The 17,804-nt window shown below is 41.5% G+C and overlaps 1 protein-coding gene across 5 annotated transcripts in view; it reads left to right on the forward strand.

Moving 5' to 3' along the window:
* Positions 1–17,804, forward strand: part of LOC117003727 (CREB binding protein) — a 95,602-nt gene that overhangs the window by 51,262 nt on the left and 26,536 nt on the right. For 2 of the 5 annotated variants that reach the window (XM_033073891.2, XM_033073895.2), the window contains 11 exons: positions 4,786–5,028; positions 5,644–5,743; positions 6,212–6,358; positions 6,810–6,927; positions 9,582–9,774; positions 9,884–9,937; positions 11,139–11,263; positions 11,827–12,015; positions 13,422–13,841; positions 14,435–14,614; positions 14,843–15,029. In XM_033073891.2, the coding sequence (XP_032929782.1) occupies positions 4,786–5,028; positions 5,644–5,743; positions 6,212–6,358; positions 6,810–6,927; positions 9,582–9,774; positions 9,884–9,937; positions 11,139–11,263; positions 11,827–12,015; positions 13,422–13,841; positions 14,435–14,614; positions 14,843–15,029 (1,956 nt within the window). The remainder of the gene's footprint in view (positions 1–4,785; positions 5,029–5,643; positions 5,744–6,211; positions 6,359–6,809; positions 6,928–9,581; positions 9,775–9,883; positions 9,938–11,138; positions 11,264–11,826; positions 12,016–13,421; positions 13,842–14,434; positions 14,615–14,842; positions 15,030–17,804) is intronic. The other 3 variants (XM_033073893.1, XM_033073894.1, XM_033073896.1) reach the window with 3 other exon arrangements.

The following is a 17,804-nucleotide window of genomic DNA, read 5'->3' on the forward strand; positions in this document are numbered from 1 at the left end:
GGCCATGCTGTGCTTTGAAGAAGCTGCTTCAAAGGGTGCCCACCTTTTAGAACATTCTGCAGTGGAGCACTGCTGAGCCATTGCAATGTCTTGCCTCACTTCCATGCACAGTCATTCCTGTGCTTTTGCGGCTTTCTGTTCCTACTCCTTGGGAATCTGCAAGTCCTGGAAAGTCCTGGGGTTTAGGTTATTGCCATGGAGCTGTTTCTGTACAGGTCTTTTAGTGTTGGGGATTTTTGCAAAGAACATTGTGCCAGGTTTCCTTTGTATTGCCTTTTTTATTTATTTTAAAGCACTCTTGAACTATATTTTGCTAGAATGGTTGATAGTGACCTGACTTGTTAATAGGACATATTGGGACAAATTTAAAATTCTTTCTGTTCCACATGGTTCTTATTGTGTGTCCCATGTACCTCTGAGGGGGCAGGGAAAGCTGGAAAACAAATATTATTTTGCACGTGGTAAAACATTAAGCTTTCCTTTTGAATAAGCAGGTGAATCCTGTGTTTTGAAGTAATAGCTTGAAATTTGGTTGAAATATTTTTAGGTTAAAGCTTGGTTTTTGTTAGGAAGTGCTTCTTACTCCCTTCTGGGCCCTACATGATCTGAGTTACAAATTTTTGCAAACAGTTGTTGATATATTTCCTAGTTTTGTAGCTATTTCAGTTTTTTGGGGGGTTTTTTTGGAGATTCATCTTGTCATGCACATGCTTGAACTCCTTAAGCCTTCCATTCCTGGCCTGGGCAGGTGTGCTGTGCCACAGCTCCTGGATCTGTTCCCATTTGTAATGTCCTGGACCATCCCCATGCAGGGCTTGGTGTGCATCATTCCAGGATCAGGGGGCACTGGAAAACCCCTGGGATCCACATCAGATGAGTGAGACTGGGAAGTGGAGTTGTCAACTTGGAGCTGGTCTCCTCTGTAACTTTCCTTGTAGGAAAATTTTAATTAAAATGCAGCAAGGAAAAAGCTGGATTAAAAAAAGATTAAACTTGAGATAACTAATCTTCACCTAAAAGTGTGATTTTAGAAAAGATGGAGACAGACAGTCTGGTGTATGTGAAGTCAGGGATGAAAGAGCAGGAATCTGATGAGGGAAATGGAAGTATCTATGATGTAGCTGGCTGACATAGCAGGTTATTAAGTACAGGCAGAAAATGGAAGAGAACCTGGGTGTGGAGCATTTGTGAACCAATCCTTTGCAGAGAAGGAAGGAGTGAGTGCATCCATGCACAGGGAAATGTGTCCAGCAACTTCTTCAGTGGAGTCTTTTTCCTGTGAAAACAAAATGAAATCCAGCTTGCTCAAGTCTTACTGTTAATGTAACTGTAAGATCTGCAAACAAAACATTCTCTTATTTTTTCAATTGCTGGAAATCATATAATGGTGACCCTTCAGTTATCCCATGGAGCCACATGATGGATGATAGTCCATGGATTAAGGAGTTCCACTGATTGACTGATCCAGTGCTGTACTGAAGGCTTATGATTTAATGCTTAACTTACACAAAAATTCAAATGCCATTGGTGGTGGAGTTTAAAACTGACACTTCCTGCTTCAAGTTCCCCGTAAAATCTTTACCCCGTGATTTGTTTCAAGATAGGGCCTTTAATTAAATGATTGTGTGTATTTACCTTTGTGTACCTGCCTAATTCTGAGTGCAGGACAGGCTTGTGCTGAGGTGACTCAAGGGTACCAGCACAAAGTTTGCTCCAGCCACTTTGAGAGGAGCAGAGTGAGAAGTTTCAGGACAGAACAAGTCTCAATTAAAGAATTCTGAAGCAAAATCAAACATTTAAACCAACGTGGCTAAATTTAAATCAGCTCATAGTTTGTTGTCTGAGATGATGAGACAGAGTTGCTGAAGGATTTTGGTTTAACAATTGCCAGCTGTTCTAACACACAATTCTGTCTCAAATGCTGCTTTCTTTTTGCATCTAAATTGTTAGTATTGCCTTCTTTCTAGCTTATTGATCTAATCCTTGGAGTTTAGGAATTTAAAATACTCAAAAATGGTTTAACTTGACCACTCCAGTGAGCAAGTTAGAGAAGTGCTGGGCATTGATACTTAAAATAGCATTAAGGATCTGTGTTTAAAATAAATTTTAATTAGCTGGAGGGGTTTCTCTCTAGAAGACATGAGTGCAGTGTCATTAAACAGCACTACTTGAGAGAGGAATCCTGCAGGTGAGCTGCTGTTGGACAGTTTTGATGCCTTCTGGAGCATTGGGATATCAATGGTGCTGCTCAGGAAGTTCTGGGGCTGCTTAACTTGTGCTTGTTTGAGCCTTCCCTCCTCAGGTACATAAACACAAGTGACACTGGGGCACACAGAGCCTGTTGTCTTTACAGCATTTAAAATGTGAATTACAGAGTTTGCTTTACACTTGTAACTTCTGTCATGGGCTCCTCAATGTCTGAAGCATCAGATAAGAAAAGTAAATTGCAGTAGACATTGCTTGATGTAGCAGTGGCCTAATGTGTTTGTTCCAGGGCTGTATTTATTTTAGTTGACTTTATTTCCTGCAGTATGTGCCACAGAAGGAACAGCATTTGCACTTGGGTCTCTCCAGAGCAGAAATTTAATACTCTGTGCCTCCATCTTCTTGTTTGACAGATAATGTCATGCCTTCATATAAAACCAGTGAACAGACAGACAAAAAAAGCTCCTTCAAAACCAGATTCCTGATGTTGGGAAATACTCAGAACAGGATGCTGTTGAGTTGTGAGGTGTAGAAAAGCTGAGGCCAAATAGTCTAAAACTGTTGTAGCACAAGGGCTGACCTTGTGCTTTGTAGTGACTGATGCTGCTGCCAAAGCTCAGCCCAGAGCCGTGGGCTGGACGTGCTGGACTTGTCCAAGTGAACTTCAAGCCAAGCTTGCAATCCCAGACAATCAGTGGTTTTCCCCAGGAGAACCTGGGGATGGTGGAAGGCTGGGCTCTCCTCAGTGGGTGGCCAGAAGCCTTTCCCTGGTTCCCAAACATCAGCATCACCTGTGGGGTTCTGCCATCTCCACACTTCCAGCACTGAAAACAGATTGGGGAGGCTTTGTCCTCATTTTTCTGGTGGAATATCATCCTCTAATAAGCTGGAATTCTTATTAGCTCCTGAATCAATCTGTGCTGTCACACAGAATCCCAGGGTGCCACAACTTTTGTGCATTTTGACCTTCCTGTTCCTTTACTTTCAGTAGTGTAAAGGCATCTTTCTGCTAGATTGTGTGATTCCAGAGTACTACATGCAAGTCCAATGAGGAATTCATATAGTTGCTCTTTAATAGGTCTTTTTTTTTTAAATTAAGCTGATAGGATCTTAATCAGCTTCTGTCTTTGTTTTTAAATTCTCTTGGAAGTGATCAGTGAGTTCAGAAGTTATTGTGACTGTGTCCACAGAGTGTAAGTATACATAAGCCTTAATTTCCATGGTAATCCCAGCATTTAAAATACTGTGGATTGTCCTTTGGGGGGAAAAAGGGTTTTTTTTTTGTAGGGCTGCTTATTCAGGAGAGGGAGATATCTGAGTATATTTTTTTGTAGTTCTTTGGCAAATGAGATCAAATTGATTTCTCATCTGGAGAGGGAAAAGTCTGGACTCTGCAATGTGTGTGTTTTCTCTTGGGTGGAAGCTGGAAGCCTGTGTATCTCTTTCAGTGATTCAGTTTCCATGGTGGGTAAGGATTTAAGAAAGCCTGGATAATGCTGTTAATGTCTCAGAAGACTTGTTTTCATGACTTTTTTATCTAACCACGTGCCCCTACTAATATTTCAATAAGACAGTTATTGTTGCCTATATTAAGAGCCATTACTGTTGCTAAGTTTAGTTCACACATTTTTAATGCACATTACATATTTAATTACTTGAGGGGGAAAATGTGAAGGAAGTGTTGCTTCTACCAGAGTCCTGATTATCAAAATGCAGTGTCTGTGCTGAAGGTTCTACTCCATGGGTCATTCACAAGGGAACATGGTATACACTTAGGATGGCAACTAAAATGAAAACCAGAAAGCAAAATTTTGCTCTCTTGTGGTTTAGTAAATACTGATTTTCCCTGTTGTTTCCATTTCCTGTCTACAATGAAAATGACTCTTCCATACATCTGTATGGTGGGAGAGGTTGGTTGTTTGTGGTGGCCATATAGGTTAATGAATCTAGACATTATCTAAATTGTTGACCAGGGTTCAACCCCTTTCTGACTCTCCAACTTATTTCAGATTTTGCCAGTACAATCTGAGACTCACCAGGGTTTTTCATATCTCTGAGTAACTTAGGGTTTAAGGTAATTTGACCTTCAGAGGATTCATCTGGTGACTGCTCACAGTGAAATTTCTACCAACAGATCTTCAGTATTACCTTTGTGTCTGAGGGCACACTGTTTCTGCTGAACTCAGGATCTCTGTTCTGGAGCCAAATATTTTGACCTAAAATGGGATTGATGGGAAAGAGGGAAGTAGAGGAACTAAATTTTTTCCTTTTCAGTTTACTGTCCCCAAGCATGAAAACCCTATTTAGCCTTATATAGAAGTCTGTACTATATATCTATTACAAGTAATTATGGGCTTATCTGCCTGAACTTTACAACACTTCTGTTTAGACTGCATGGATTAATAGCCAGGGTGAGTTCTGTCCTGTAGAATCAAAGGCTGAATTTTCCCACTTGGCATCTTGGGTGTTGTTCTGCCCTCTGGCAGAAAAATATCCCTATGATAGAATATGTGCATGACTCTTGGCATGACTGGTTTTACTCCTTATACTCACTGAGTTTTAATTTTCTGTTTTCCATAGCCCTTTTAGGGTCTCCAGCTGGTGGGATCCAGAATTCCATTGGTTCTGTTGGTACAGGCCAGCAGAACACTCCATCACTAAGTAATCCCAATCCAATTGACCCCAGCTCCATGCAACGAGCCTACGCTGCCCTGGGGCTGCCATATGGCAACCAGCCCCAAACACAGCTGCAGCCCCAGGTCCAAGGCCAGCAGCCAGCACAGCCTCAGGCTCACCAGCAAATGAGGACCATTAATGCACTGGGTAGGTGGAGAAAAGACCAAGAAAAAAAAAAAAAGTTAAAATAATTGATGTTGGATTTTTAAGATAGTCTGGTGTTTTGTTTGGTCAGAGTGTAGTGATTGTTCTTGTTGTTTAGTAAGTTAAAAATACACTATTTCTATACCCTGCCATTAATTTACATTTGAATATTAGAAAGTTTTGAATGTAATGCTTTTGCTATATATCAGAAGTTTTAGTTTATTTTAAAATACAGCCCACAGCTCATTCTCTGAGGTGATGAGACAGAATTTCTGAAGGATTTTGGTTTAGCAATTGTCCCCTGTTCTAACAGACAATTCTGTCTCAAATCCCTTTTTTATCTTAATTGTTAGTATTACCTTCTTTATAGCTTATTGATCTAATCTTAAGAGTTTATGAATTTTAAATTTTAATGGACTCATTTTGGTAGTTCAGACTGAAAGTAACTTGTTTCCATAAATAGCCACATATGTGCAGCACAGCAGGTATTGTTATAAAAATACTTAACCTGATAAATTGCTTCTGTTGTTAGCCAGGTGGGTCAGTAAAGTGCAGTTTTGTCATATTATTGTCAAAATTGTGAACTGTGTACCAATAATGTTTAATTTTGTCCCAAAGGAGCCAACCAGATGAACCTTCCTGCAGGAGGAATAACAACAGACCAGCAACCGGGTCTCATTTCTGAAACTGCTCTTCCAACATCCCTTGGGACAAATAAGTAATGCACACATTTTCATCCTTGCTCAATTAAACATTTATTTGCATGCTTATGAACGTAAATAAAGAGTATGCTTTACAAACTGATAGTATTGGCATGGGGATGGTCAGTCACGTGTACAGCTCTGCTCTCTTTCCTGTTTCAGTGCCAAAGCTGCCACTTTGTGCCTCCTGAGAGCCCCACAATATTTATTGCTTTTAAATGAAGTCCCAAAGGAAGAATATTTTGTATTTTTCAGTTCATGGTTGTGATTCTTTATCATTCACACTGTGAATATGCCTTTTAAACTGCTGAGCTTTGCTGCTTCAGGGGTTGCAGTTTGTTGATGGCAAAATTTCGCTTGAGAGAATGTTTGATGCAATAGTTAAAAGTGATGAAACCAACAACTCAAAAATTACTTCAGGCATCAAACCTATGACAAAACTCTGCATTCTGGTGCTCTAACAACCCCTTTTGTTTTGATTTTAGCCCACTAATGAATGATGGCACAAACTCTGGCAATGTTGGAAACCTCAGCTCAATGCCAACGGCAGCACCTCCTTCGAGTACCGGGGTAAGGAAAGCATGGCATGAACATGTCACTCAGGACCTGCGCAATCATTTAGTGCATAAACTGTAAGTATTCACCTTTAAAAGGCTTTTTCCTCGTTGTTTTTAAAGAGTTTTAATACAGTAGTTCTGCTATTAAGCTGAAAAGAAGGTTATCAGTAGTGCTTCTCAGGTGCTGGGCCACTCAGGATGAGTTGTTTCCTTTAATCCTCCTCTTCGGTTTGTTCTTCATGCTCATTAAGGAGTGGGCATGGGATTAGTTTCTATTGCTAGTAAATTTGCTCTGCTGTCGTGAACAGTTATTTAGACTCCAAACTGGTAATCCCCATTTTATTTTCATCATTTGATTTGTTTTAATCTTGTGAGAAACAGTAAAGTATTATTTTTTTAAACATTTTGATATGCTTTTACATATCTGATGTGTAAGGGAACATCCAGGGTGATTATCATAAAGCTGTATTGATTTGGGATTTTTTTCTGAAGATTTTTTTCTGTTATTGTTCCTCTGTCCTTGCAGTGTCCAAGCCATCTTCCCCACTCCTGATCCAGCAGCACTGAAGGATCGCCGCATGGAGAACTTGGTGGCTTATGCCAGGAAAGTGGAAGGAGACATGTATGAATCTGCTAATAGTAGGGTATGTTGCTTCAGTCCAACATGGGAAAGAACAGTAGCATCACAAATCCTACAAGCATAAAGAAAACCACAGAGGAGCATTTCACTGCCCTCTTCGTGAGGAACGTTGTGTTTTCAGTCTGTGACAGAGTTTGTGTGGTCCCAAGCTGTGTGATTCATGTCACTCCAAAGCTACTTCACCCCTCAGCTCTAGACACCATCACATCCATCCCTACTTCATCCTCCTGAAAGTGTGATTGACGTGCAGGAAGCTTGGAGCACAGCTTGCAATTCTTGGTGTTTCCCTTACTGACTTCCTCCCTTTTTGGAAGTCTGTGTAAGCAATAGTTTTAAAATTTTCTTAGCGCCTCTTTACCACTGGAGGTTTTCTCTAGGACCCAGTGCTGTTCCACTGCTCACCTTCCACCTGTAGTGTTGGAATTAATTCTCCTCTACTCTGCAGGCTCAGGAGTATTTGGGCTAAGACATAAGAAGTCAGTTTGGCTGCTTTGTGGATGAACTGCAACAGAATTCCTGTTGTAGTTCATGACTTTTGCTCTGTCCTCAGAATTTCTGTTATAGTTCATTATTTTTGCTCTGTCTGCACAGAGATGTCAGTTCAAATTTCTCTTACTTGAAGGGAGCAAACCCCTGTTGATTGACATGCTGAGGATATGACGTGGTGGTAATTCTACCCTAAAGGAACCACTCCCTGAAAGTTTTCATTGGGAAAAGACAACAATATTAGTGACAGTAGTAACAGCCAGTAAGATTCTACCTGATCAGAAACTTGAGATCCTTTCTTAAGCAAGGGAGGAGCATCTGAAGAGAGTAGGTAGTGACAATTCAGGTGAGAATCAGATGATCCAGTCAGGCACTTCTGCCCCTCTCAGCCCACTTGGCAGAAGAGCTGGAGCTGGAAATGCAGGTTTTATTTCCTAGAGGAAAACAGACAGTGGCCATACTTACAGTGCTGTGTCAGTGTTGGTCAGTACCCACACTGTATCCTCCTTGTAGCTACCAAGAGGTTGGAAGACTTGGGTGTACTCAGCCGTGGTTACTCTGGCAGCTTTAGAGACCAATTTTAGATAAAAGGAGGATTTCATGGTCACACCTGGGTGTCTAAATACCTTCTCAGTAAGGATGAGCATAGCAAACTCCTGATTGTAAAATTAAATGCTTTCTGACAGACAAACACCCAGAAGTATCTTCTCCTCACCCCTCAAAACAGCTGCTGGAGCCTCATGGCCAGAAGTTTCTGTTATTGGAATTCATCTAATGTGTTTGGCTCCAAGCAGCAAACTTGGAAGAGGGGAGTAATTCAGAATGTGTTAACGATGCCATGAGGAATTACATCCTTCTTTTTGAGGAGCTTCTGTTCTACATTGACACTGAAAAACAGATTAAGTAAGAGGCATCACTGTAAGGAGTTTAATACTGTTCTAGCATTGTGTGCTCCTTGTGAACACAGCCTTTGCAGGAATCTTTGCAGTGGAAAACAGCACAATATTACATTTACAAATAGGAACTTACAACTGAGGTGACTTCAGCAGGAGAAGGGGAGGGCTGTAAAGCTTTTAAATTGGACAGCAGAAAGTGACTGCACTGATTTTTGAGAAACTCTTGAGGAGAGAAGTGATCTGAAAAACAAGGCTTTATATTGCATGACTGGACTTCCTTAACAAGGCTGCTGAGGAATACATCTCTCATATTAAGTTTTGGGAAAATAATTCAATCCTACTGTAATAACACATTCTGGTTTTGATGAATATTGAATAAAAACAAAATGGTTGTGGGCAAGCATCACTCAACCTGTGCTCTGTGTAACCCTGGGTTCTAAGAGCATGATGACCCCACAAAAGAAATGTAACCTGGAGGGTTTGTGGGGTTTTTTTGCCTTCAACAGGTGCATAATCTCATGCACTTGGCAGATGTGTGTCCAGCAATTCCTGACAAGCAAAATTGTCTACGTGGTGTGCACTGTGACTGCCTTATTGGATCTGTTGCCAGTGTGGGTTGAGTAAAATGGATTTTTCATCTTGTACAGATGTAGTGTTTACTTGTCTCTGCCTGTGGACTATTTTTCACTGAATTTTCTCCATTCCTTTGAGGTTTTGTCTGGTTTTGTTTATCCCTTGCCTTGATTGTTGATAGACTCTTCAGGAAAAGAGCAGTTCCTTTCTTTATGTAAAAATTGATCTGTCCTTAACATCTGTCTCCTGAAAGTTTATTCAGTGTACCAGTGTGCTGGGAATATCTTTTTCTTTGTCTGTGGATTAGTGGAAATGTTTATGATGAAAATAACATTTAAAAATCATTAACACTTAGAAACTAAATCACAGCTTCCTGGGTTTTGCTGAAGCAACAGAGAACCTCCAGCCTTCTCCTTTGTCTGCTAATTTACTCAGAGTAGGTATGCAGGGTAACCATAAAGCAAGTGTGATTTCTGGAAGCTTTTTTTTTTTTTCTTCCTTTTCTGCATTAAAGCAGAAAAGTCTGTCTTAATTTACAGGATTCTGAAAATAAACATTTCTTTTTCAATTGGACAGGTATATATATTAAAAAACAAAAAAAAAACAAACAAAAAAAAAACCCCAGCCCCAAACCAGATGATGATATTCAGATAGACTGAATGAGTTTTGCTGCTGCTGATTCTTCTTTGTTCTTCCCTTTTAGGATGAATACTATCATTTATTAGCAGAGAAAATCTATAAGATCCAGAAGGAGCTAGAAGAGAAGCGGAGGTCTCGTCTCCACAAACAAGGGATGCTGGGGAACCAAGCAGCCTTACAGACCCCTGGGCCCCAGCCCCCAGGGATCCCCCAGGTGGCTGCTGCCATGGGCCAGGCACAGCCCGTCAGGCCGCCCAGTAAGTGCTGCTGGTGCTGCCTCTGCTTCTCAGGAGTCTTTGCACTCAAGTTAATGCTGAGGTTGGATTTCAAACTGGTTTTGCTGACTGTCCTTGTGTTGTGTTGCAGACGGGCCTATGTCCATGCCAACCGTGCCTATCAGTCGTATGCAGGTTTCTCAAGGTATCTGTTTTCCTCTCTAATTGCAATTTGTGGGCTCAAAATAATTCTTGGGGGGAAAAGCTGGTCTTGTATTGGGGTTTTTTTGGTGTTGGGAGGGAGGAACTACCAGGGCTACCTTTTTTTCAGCACCATTCTTTGGTGTTGCTCTGTGTCAGTGCAGTGTCAACAATATGGATCCAGCACTTTGCTGGGGATTGGGAATTAATTCAGTGCTTCCAAAGAGAGGACAGCTCAGGCAAGAGTACTGTGGGTAATCTCATTTAAAACACCGTAAAAGGGGAAGGATGTTGGCGTGGTTTTATCAGTTAATTAGCCAAAAATACACCTGTAGCTGGAAACACAGCACATTAGTCCTAAAATCTGTGTAACTAATGATAGCCTTTCTTGGTTTCTGATAGAAAGTGCATTTAAAAAAACCTTGGAGCTTGTTCACAGCACTTGTCATTACTCACTGAGGCTGCTGTGAGCTCATGAGTGGTTTTTTTCCAAAAAAAAAAAAAAAAACCATTACTTTTAGGTGCTTCAACTTCCTTTAAAAAAGTGTCCTCAGCTATTTTATTTCTTGGTTCAGAGTTAGTACTAAGTCAAAAATTTGTGTTGAAATATCCTTGGGAAATAAAATACTTTCAAAATTAATTTAAATAGGAGAACAAGTTGGTAACAAGTATAGCTCCATAATTACAGCTTTAGACAAGTTTTTTGGAGGGATTCAATGTTTTGTATGAAAAGCACAACCCCTGTTAAAGCATTTTGCCAGCTTTTGTCCTGATTTGAGGCTTGGAGTTGCCTTCATACATCCCATGAGTATTTTTATCATATTTACTTCAACCATTTCAGTGAGCCCTGAATAAGACATTGCTGTTTCAAAGCAAATGCCTAATTTTAAGAAACCATCCTAAGGTATTATTTATAAATAGCATCCTGTCTCTGCAGATCATCCAGCATTCTCTGCAGATCATCTATTCTTCATCTTTTACATTTAGGATTTTTTTTTAAGACACCAAAAATTGTATTTCAGCTTAACAAGTATTGTTCTAAACACTTCTTGCATCCTGATTTGCCTGTCAGGTCAAGTAACTCAAAGATAAAGCGCAGGGCGGTCGAATTGCAGTCATAATAACTGTGAATTTTATAGTAGAATATAGATCTATCAATTCTGCTGACTTGTTCCTAATGAGTTGTTTTGGGGGTGCATTTGCAGGAATGAATCAGTTTAACCCCATGTCCATAGGGAATGTACAGATGCCCCAAGCACCGCTGGGACCGCGGGCGGCGTCTCCGATGAACCACCCGGTGCAGATGAACAACATGGGCGCCGTGCCCGCGGTTCGTACCCCCCTCCCACCCTGCCCCAGCCCACCCCTCACCTCAGCCCTCTGCAAAGGCCAAGCCACACAGCACTACTGTGGGATAATTTCATGGGAGCACAGCAAGTCTGACAGGCTTTCATCGAGGCATTTGTTTGTAATATTTGTGTGTTCCAAAAACACCGAGCACAGCTTTGGAGGGGCACGTGCCACAGGTTCAGTAATCCCCAGCAATCTGGGGAAGAGCATCTACTGTCTTTGCAGTATATAAACCACCTTTGTTTCTGCATGAAAACATGTTTTTATTCTTTAGAAAAACAAAAATATTTTCGGTTTCCCTGGATCCTCTCTGTCAGCCCAGAGAACAAAACAGAGTTAACACTCTGAATATTACCTGTTAAAAATAATGTATGCTTTGGAACAAATGCTGAAGTTATAGACATGTGCCCACGTCCAGTTAGTGCAATTAAGCCAGTTTTCCTTTTAATTTTTTCCTATCTTTTGATTGATTTCAATGTATTTCCCTTTGTCCTTCTCTGTAATACTAAATGGTAATTAGTCAATCTGGGTGTTAATTTTCAGATGGCAATGTCTCCTTCCCGAATGCCTCAGCCACAGAACATGATGGGAGCTCATTCCAACAACATGATGGGTCAGGCTCCTACCCAGAACCAATTCCTGCCCCAAAATCAGTTCCCAGCATCCACTGGAGCTATGAATGTGAACAATGTGGGCATGGGTCAGTCAACAGCCCAGGCCGGGGTGGCACAGGTGAGATGGATTCGCTGAGATTTATTTGCTCTTAATTATTTTGCCCTGATTTATTTCCTTTATTTATATTTGTTTATTTGTATTTCTGTATCCATTGTTTGATGTAGTCACCCCAACTTTGGGGGATCCTGGGTTACATCTGCCTTCTTCAGAAGCTCTTACATAACTTCTCGACATCTGTTAATGGGGGCGCAACGCCCTGCAAGTCCTGATTTAAATCCCTTCAAAATGCATGTGATGAGATTTTTAGGGGAAATATCAGAAATCAATTTATGGGATGCCTATGAACATATGTTTTGTCTCTATGTGGACCAGAGCAGCTAACTTTAAATGAGGGATTATAATAAAGTGGTTGGGCAAGATCTTCTAGAATTTGTTTTAACTTCTTTGCTTCTGGAGAGAAAATTGTTGGGTTTTTCCTGTAACATTTTTCTGTTGCAGTAGTGGTCAGTGAAGTAGCAGCTGTGCTTATGATGCCAAGGTATCTGCTTTTCCAGAGGGAAAGACTTGTTGTTTAACCCAGAGCCCAAGTACTTTAGGCTAGTTAAAACCTCCAGAGTTCTGAGAGATTACTTAGATCAGGTTATGAAGGGCTCTGTCGAGTCAGATTTGGAATATGTTCAGGATGGAATATCTACAGTTTCATGGGCCCTGGCTCACTTGTTTGCCTTTGTGGTGAACATTTTTTTCCCAATGCACTTAATTCCATAAAACTGCCTCTGTAAAGACAATATACAAGTGTGTTTTAAATTTGAAACCTCATCTGCAGGAAATTATCTGATTTGTATTTCTAGGAGTAACACATTTGAGGATGGAGTATTCTTTTTTATCACCAGTTATCTGATGCAGTCTTCAGTAAAATGTATCACTTAAAGGTTTAAGTACATCCAGAGTACTTTATTGTTGCTGCTCTGAAAAACAAATCCCAGGTTTTCTGAAGCATCTTGAACAGTTTAATTAGAATTTAAAAGAAAACAAAAATATTCTTCTTAAGTCTTGTTCTGTGCAGCAGCATTAAATGTGTTGACCTGCCCTCTAAAGCAGAGCTCCCAGAGTCCGGCCTAAAAATGGGTATTTGCTGAAAACCATTTTGTGTCGAAGCCTGACCTTTGCCCAGCTAATGGCACAATTTAGAGGCTGCCTGTGGGTTTCTGTGTTACTGGGATTGTGAGGATTCCCTCTCTATGCCAGTGGAATTAATGCAGGACGTGCATGGCACTAGATCTGGGAGCAAGGTCCTTGAGAGCTGCTGGCAGCGATGACAGAAATGGGAGCAGTCACTCGCAGCAGCAGCTTTGTGGCTGATCTGCTTGCACTGACAGTGTGCTGTCAGAGAGCCTCAGGGCTGTGGTTGAAAGGATAAGTGTGACTGCAGGCTCTGTAAGACTCTGTCTCTCTCTCCCCAGCAGGGGCAGGTTCCCAGTGCTGCTCTTCCCAACTCCTTGAACATGCTGGGGCCGCAGAGCGGGCAGCTGCCGTGTCCCCCGGTGACGCAGCCCCCCCTGCACCAGAGCACACCTCCCGTGTCCACTGCTGCCGGGATGGCACCGATGCAGCACCAAACCCCCCCGGGAATGACTCCTCCCCAGCCAGCAGCACCCACCCAGCCATCCACGCCGGTCTCGTCCTCGGGACAAACTCCGACCCCGACGCCGGGCTCTGTTCCCACGGCCACGCAGACCCAGAGCACCCCCACGGGGCAGACTGCGGCCCAGGCCCAGGTGACACCGCAGCCACAGACCCCTGCCCAGCCCCAGTCTGTGCCAACCCCACAGCCAGCCCAGCAGCAGCCAACATCTGTGCAGGCACAGCCACCTGGCACTCCAGTAAGTACCAACCAGTCCCCTCTGCCTTGTGTCGTGACATCCCACGAGTGTCCCTGTCTGTAGCACCATGTCCTGAATGTCCAGAGCCCATAGCTGTCCACAGCAGCCTCTGCTTTAGACCAGGGGGTTGGTTAGAGATGTGTAAAATGTGTGTGTTCAGATGTTCTCAGCATTGTGTGAAGGAGGGGGGGTCGAATGGCTGAACTGCTCAAAGTAAAATTGGCAGCAGTGTGCAGAAAGACCTAATACTCTGGCCATAATCAGAATCTTTTCTGATCCTGAGATTTGCATAGTTTTTTTCCTTTTAAGATACAGCCAGGGCAAATGCACGTTTCAAGGAATGTACAGTGTTTTTCTGGGCAGGTGTTTTCTCTGTAAAAGAAGCCTCTTTGGGGCAGAATTCTTCCCCGGCTTCTCCTCTGTAAAGCAGAGTTATTAAATGTGTAATATCACAACTTGGCTACAGTGACCTGTATCCATGTTCTGCTCTGTTGTAGAATATCATCTCATGTCTCTTTTGTGCTGTTCATTTTTAGTAAAGGAAAATATTTCTATATATGCAGTGTCTTTCTTTTGTACTGTTTTTACAACAGCTATCCCAGGCAGCAGCTAGTATTGATAACAGGGTCCCCACCCCTGCCTCAGTTGCTAGTGCTGATACGAATTCCCAGCAACTAGGACCAGATGCACCAATGCTAGAAAGCAAATCAGAAGTTAAAACTGAAGAAACTGAGCCAGAGACTAGTGAGACACAAGTGGAAGCTAAGACTGAGGTAAATGAGATTCTCTACAGCTTAACTGAAAGCAGTGATAGATATAAAAGCACTTAATGATGTGTCTGACTCGGTGAGCTAAGGGGCGAGAGGAGGGTCGTTACTGCAAAGTAACTCCTGAGGAAAGCCATGGATGGAAAGTGTTTCAACAGTCTCAAACTAATATTTTTGGTGGGTGAAGTTTGGCTTTTAGATGTAACAGTACCTCTCATTGCGTCCTTTCTTAAGGTGGAGGAGGATTTACAAGGATCTTCACAAATAAAAGAAGAAACAGATGGAACAGAACTGAAGCAGGAGCCGATGGAAATTGAAGAAAAGAAGCCTGAAATTAAAGCAGAGGTTAAAGAGGAAGAGGAGAGCGGCACTAACGGAACCACCTCCCAATCCACATCACCATCTCAGCCCCGCAAGAAAAGTACGTGGATGAAAACTGAGTTCCCTCCTGTGCCTTGCTTTCACTGACATTGTTTGCCATGCTCTCAGTTCCTGCTGGGAGGTCTGTTTTGCACTTGTGCTCCCAGCACGTGGAGCTCTGGGAGATCAATACTCTGTAACTTAATTTTGAAAGTAGGATTCCTTTAATGTTACATGAATCAGGTGAGAAAAGCAAGTCACTGTAGCCTTGATCTCAGCAGTGCCTGCCCAGAAGGACCAAGGCGTAAGGCAGTGATTGCTGGAGGACTTAAACACATAAATGCCTCCCTGTACCTCTTGGTGCTCTTTGAGGAGAACTCAGTGTAGATAAGAGTGCTTTCAGTAACCAAGGATATCCATCACTTTTCCTGTTAAGAGGCTGCACACGCCCCCTTTATCCTGAGTTTTGTCAGTCACTTTTCTGAGAATCAAGCACTTGAATTCCCCTGAGCCTTTGTTTCTCCTAGGCTGGACTGCTGCAAGAGGCTTAACATTTATTTGAGAGTCCTGTGTTTTCAGGACTTGAAAGTTTTCAGTGTAGTGTTCGTTTGCTCAGCAGTCTCTTAAATTAAGCTGCAGTGTCAGCACAGATTGAGGTGTGACTGCATCTCTACTCAAGGAAACTTCATGGTGTTGCAGGTTATGTAAATGTTTGGATGCCTTGTGTTAGTAAAAAGTAAATAAGAGTATTAAAACAGAAATATATTTCTCTGCTTGCAGTGCAGGCTTTGTGGCAGGCTGCAAGATAAGTTTTTGGACTCAAAAACCTTAGCAATTTTGAGACCTCTGTCTTTTGGCATCTGCTTTACCAAGGTGATGTTTTCTGTGGTTAGTTTTCAGTTTTCTACCAAAGGGAAACTTTCAACATGCTGCAAATGTCTTAAAAAATCTGCATCTCCTTGATGTGCTTTGGGTTGCATTTGGTTACTAACCATGATCTTTTTGTACTAAATCACTATAAAACCATTTTCCTGCAAATTGATGTTTTCAGCTGGCAGCAGAATGGGGCACCCAAACGAGAGCCTCCTGCAGAACCAAGTGGCAGAGCCTTTTCCAACCCAAATGTAACACAGGGAACGGAAAGCTTATTAGCATTTCTGAGCCAGTGATATTCCCAGTGGAAGGAATCACTGCTGAATGTGCTTGCACAGGGAAGAGTCAGTTCAGGCTGGGTCACCACGTATTCCAATTCCTCCTTCAGTGACACAATTTTATCTTGGAAGTTTTGTCACCCAGTCACTGTGTAAGTGCAAAGCACGTGCAGTGTGGGCAGGTACAACCACAGATACGAGTTTCAGTGATGACATTTTCTCACCAAGGAGTTTGTTCAATGTTAATTGAGCATTGGTATTCAAATGCTGAATAAACCAAGAGGTATTGGAGAGCAATTGCTGCCAAGTGTGCTGAAAGGATAGGTGATGTTTTAAAGCTACTTAAGAGACTGATCAGCGAGTTTTGCATGGGTTGTAGAAGTATTGGGAATTCTTCCATGCATGCCAGCAGATTGTTGAGGGCAATCCCACAGTTAGCTGGGACATAGCAGGCACTAAGGGGAAGTGCCATGGACTGTGTGCTATAACTTAGCAAGCAGAGCCTTATTTTGCCTTTTTTTTGCAAATCTAATGTGAACAAGAAAGGGAGGTTGTGGTTCCTTGCTTTGCAGTCTCAAAAAACCCACTGTAATATTCATTTGGGAAGCTCCTGTCTCCTTGTAGGTTTGTCCTTGGAGATGAGTTTTACTGGTTTCTTCACTTCTTTATAAGACGTAATGGAAAACTTGCAGGAGCTTGGGTTTGAGATGTATTTGTGTGTGTTGTCCTTGTAATTTTGAAAATGTCTTGTCTCCCTTTATGAATTTTCTCCTTAGTAATCATAAGCAGACTTGCCTCTGTTTGAAAAAGCAAAAAAAAAAAAAAAAGGTAGCATTGTACTCTTCTTTGGTAGATTATATGTCATGGTGAGTCAGGCAAAGATCCCATTTTCTTTTTACCACCCACACATCCAAGACAAAATGGAATAACTAGATGCCAGCTCCTTACAAAGGTCTTCGAGCTACCAGAGGAGAACGGAGAGCATTTAATTTTGGAAAAAAGAGAGAGGGAAAAACAAAACTTCCTTGTAAAATTCATGTAGAGGGAGATGCTATGATCAAATGTGCTGGCATTAGTCATAGTCCTTAGAGGCAGAGCAGCTGAAGATGAAGGCAACTTTTCTTTATGCTTTTAGGTGAAATAATAAATTGAAATAACAGCTGGATTTTCATTTTGATTTCTTTTCAAACTTCAAAATGAAAGAGAGTTGTAAACTTTATCAGTAAAGATAATTAGGCTTTAAGGAACTTGGCAGAAGTCACACTGGATGTCTGTACTTTAAGTTTAAGATTGGATTTACTTTGAAAGATATTGTAGCTTAGTGTTATGTTATTATAGGAGAAAATTCTAAAAGCAGTGTCAAGCAGGTAGTCAGAATAGATTATTAAAAGGTACTTTTTGACCTTTACATTTCATTAAATTAAATAATTCTCATTATCACATTATGAACTATCTGAATCAGAGCAGTAGAGAATACTGTTCCTCATTAATGGAACTTAATATTTATTTCTGTTCTCAAGAATCCCATAATATAATGTGTAAGAGTTGTTTATAAAACTTTGAGAGTCTATAATAGGGAAAAGTGCCTGCATGTATGGTATTGATAAATATGGAAGAGAATTGCCATTTTGTTGGGACTGAGATTGGGGCAACAGCTGAAATTTTCATACAACCAATGGACTAGT

The sequence above is a fragment of the Catharus ustulatus genome, chromosome 16, assembly GCF_009819885.2.
Source record: "Catharus ustulatus isolate bCatUst1 chromosome 16, bCatUst1.pri.v2, whole genome shotgun sequence".
NCBI lineage: Eukaryota > Metazoa > Chordata > Aves > Passeriformes > Turdidae > Catharus > Catharus ustulatus.